Raw genomic sequence first — 2382 nt, 5'->3', positions numbered from 1 at the left:
AGCAGCAGCAGCAGCAGCAGCAGCAAAAGTGACAACAAGAGCAACAGCAGCAATAACACACAGAGCACAAATAACAATAGGAGGAATTACAACAATAGTAGCAGCAGCAGAAGTAGCACCAATAAGAACAGCAACAGGTTTTCAGTTTAATTTGGCACTTGCAACACTGTAGTGCTGAAGATTAGAAGTGTTATTAGAGTGTAAATACACAGAAAGAGGAAGGAGGGATAGCGACGATAGATGTTTAATAGGAAAGAAGGAGCAATTAGCCACACCAAAGCCCCCGCCTACAATCCACAACCACAACAACAACAACAGCAACAGCAACAGCAACAGCAACAGCAACAGCAGCGGCATCGTTCAGACAGTGCTTACCGGCACAGCTTTGTGCACGTAGTGTTGTAATAATGCTCATCGCAACGGACTCGCAACCGGAAGCTGGTGGAAGCGGAAATGCCCGTGGCTGAAATCGTATGCCACTCCTGCCCCGGGACAATCATGCCAGTATGCACCGTCCGTTCGATCAAGTCGTCTGTGTTGTCAAAAACATAATAGAATATTTTTAAAAATGTTATGTTCAATAAGAGTTTTATGGCACTTGCAACATAAATAAGTCATATATGAATGCCGAGGACCTTACCTTTTCTAGCAAAATTTTGAACTCTGGACCAAACACGTGTATTCTGATATCCAAAACCTTTCCCTCCTTCTAGCGTAGTTTCGGTTCACCATGGAGCACACCATAATGTGACTATATTATTTGGAACCAAATGAAAGACAAGGGGGGGGGGGGGTGCACTTGCACTTGACTATGGAGAGATTGGTGTTTTACCTTTTATTGGCCAACTTATGATAGGCAGGCTGCCAGCGTGTGATGTTTTTAAAATTGAGAGCAAAGAGAAGTGGTAAGACCCGGTCAAGGATATCATAATTCAAGTTTATAGGACAGATCATGCACGAAGAATATACAATACAATAGTTTCGTATTGTCTCAATACATTAATAAGTACTAACCAGTCCACCTTATGTCAGGGAGGTGCGTAAAATATTTAGTGCAGGGAAAGATGTAGCCCTCTATAAAGGAGGCAATGTGCTGCAGAAATGACTAAAGAGAATGCAACGCTTGGTTCCTCAAATAAAACAAAGCATAACAAAACAAAACAAAACGTTTTGCAAAAGCTGACTCACCTGGTCCGTGTTTGTCCTTGTCCCACAACTCGACTATCAACGTGTATGCTCTCTGAAATAAAATGGAAAAAAACATGTGTTGATCAGAGTAGCTGGTAATTATGGCGGAGACAAAATATTAGCATTTCATTACAAGGACAACACTGTCTATGACTGAGTTATTAGCTGTAATTTTGAAAGCATATCTTTAGTTAAGGTTTTGTAAGAATTTTCCGACACTTGCAACACAACCAATTCATATTGGAGCCAACGGTTCTAATTGTTGCTATAGAGAGCAACGTACAAAGAAAAAAAAAGTAAAGAGCTAAGGACGACAGAACTTTGAAAGGAAACAAGAAGCAAACCACACTAGAACACCCATCACCAACCTTCTGCAAGCATGGGTTAACTTCCAGAGTCGAGAAACAAAAGAGCAACAGGGAAAGGAAACAGAGAGCTTTTTACACAACAGATGTCACAGACACACGTCTTTGGCAACAAAGAAGAGAAACCTACGCCATTTGAGAAAGGAAACATTAAAGCAAACACAACAACATACATAAAAAAACAGGTGACACGTCAACAAAAAAGCGGGGTTTTAAACGGTGAAGCAAAGAGAAATAAAAAGAAGTCGGAGAAACGCCCCTGTTTTCTTTTTTTCTTTTAGATGTTCCTTTTGTGCCAACAAAACTCCTGTCAACCAACAAATGAACAAAAGCCGTTTCAATCATTACGATGAAAACGAGAACTGCAGTGATTTCCACGTCCCTCGAGCAATCTTATTAGTAGACCTCTGGTGCATGCCTCCAACAAACCTGGATCATAATCACATTACGAAAACTCTGCGTCTGTGCGATTAGCAAGACCCGAATTCACAAAAAACCGGATTGAATGAACCATGATAATCTGATAATCGAATCTTGCTCATTAAGTATTCGCCTCAACGCGCCATCACACTCCGCCTGCGACTTCTCGGCGGCTGTTCCGGTGTAATCAAAGATGACATGACCATGAAAAAATATCCGGCTGTCGTACCGCCAGAATGAGTTCTGAGACCGCCCCAGGGAGCCCTTAATGTCCTGTCCTCTGCGTGGATGTCATATTACATGGAGGCGCAGGTTCCTCCATGCCGTAGGGGGTACGTGTCAAAACTTCGTGTTATACAATCAATGGACAATATATCAGGAAGCAATTTTGGCGTGAACAAATTAAGGT

The 2382-nt window shown here is 41.9% G+C and overlaps 1 protein-coding gene across 1 annotated transcript in view; it reads right to left on the bottom strand.

Annotated features, from left to right (window-relative positions):
- Positions 1–1240, bottom strand: part of LOC101861962 (protein jagged-1b) — a gene marked incomplete at its 5' end in the record, with an annotated part of 31631 nt that extends 30391 nt beyond the window's left edge. The window contains 2 exon segments of the mRNA XM_013084434.2: positions 376–532; positions 1189–1240. Of these exon segments, the coding sequence (XP_012939888.1) occupies positions 376–532; positions 1189–1240 (209 nt within the window).
- Between the last annotated feature and the right edge of the window lie 1142 nt (positions 1241–2382).

Source organism: Aplysia californica, unplaced genomic scaffold (genome assembly GCF_000002075.1).
Source record: "Aplysia californica isolate F4 #8 unplaced genomic scaffold, AplCal3.0 scaffold00293, whole genome shotgun sequence".
Lineage (NCBI taxonomy): Eukaryota > Metazoa > Mollusca > Gastropoda > Aplysiida > Aplysiidae > Aplysia > Aplysia californica.
Note: the sequence above shows the minus strand (reverse complement) of the source record. Positions and strands in the feature narration are given on the sequence as shown.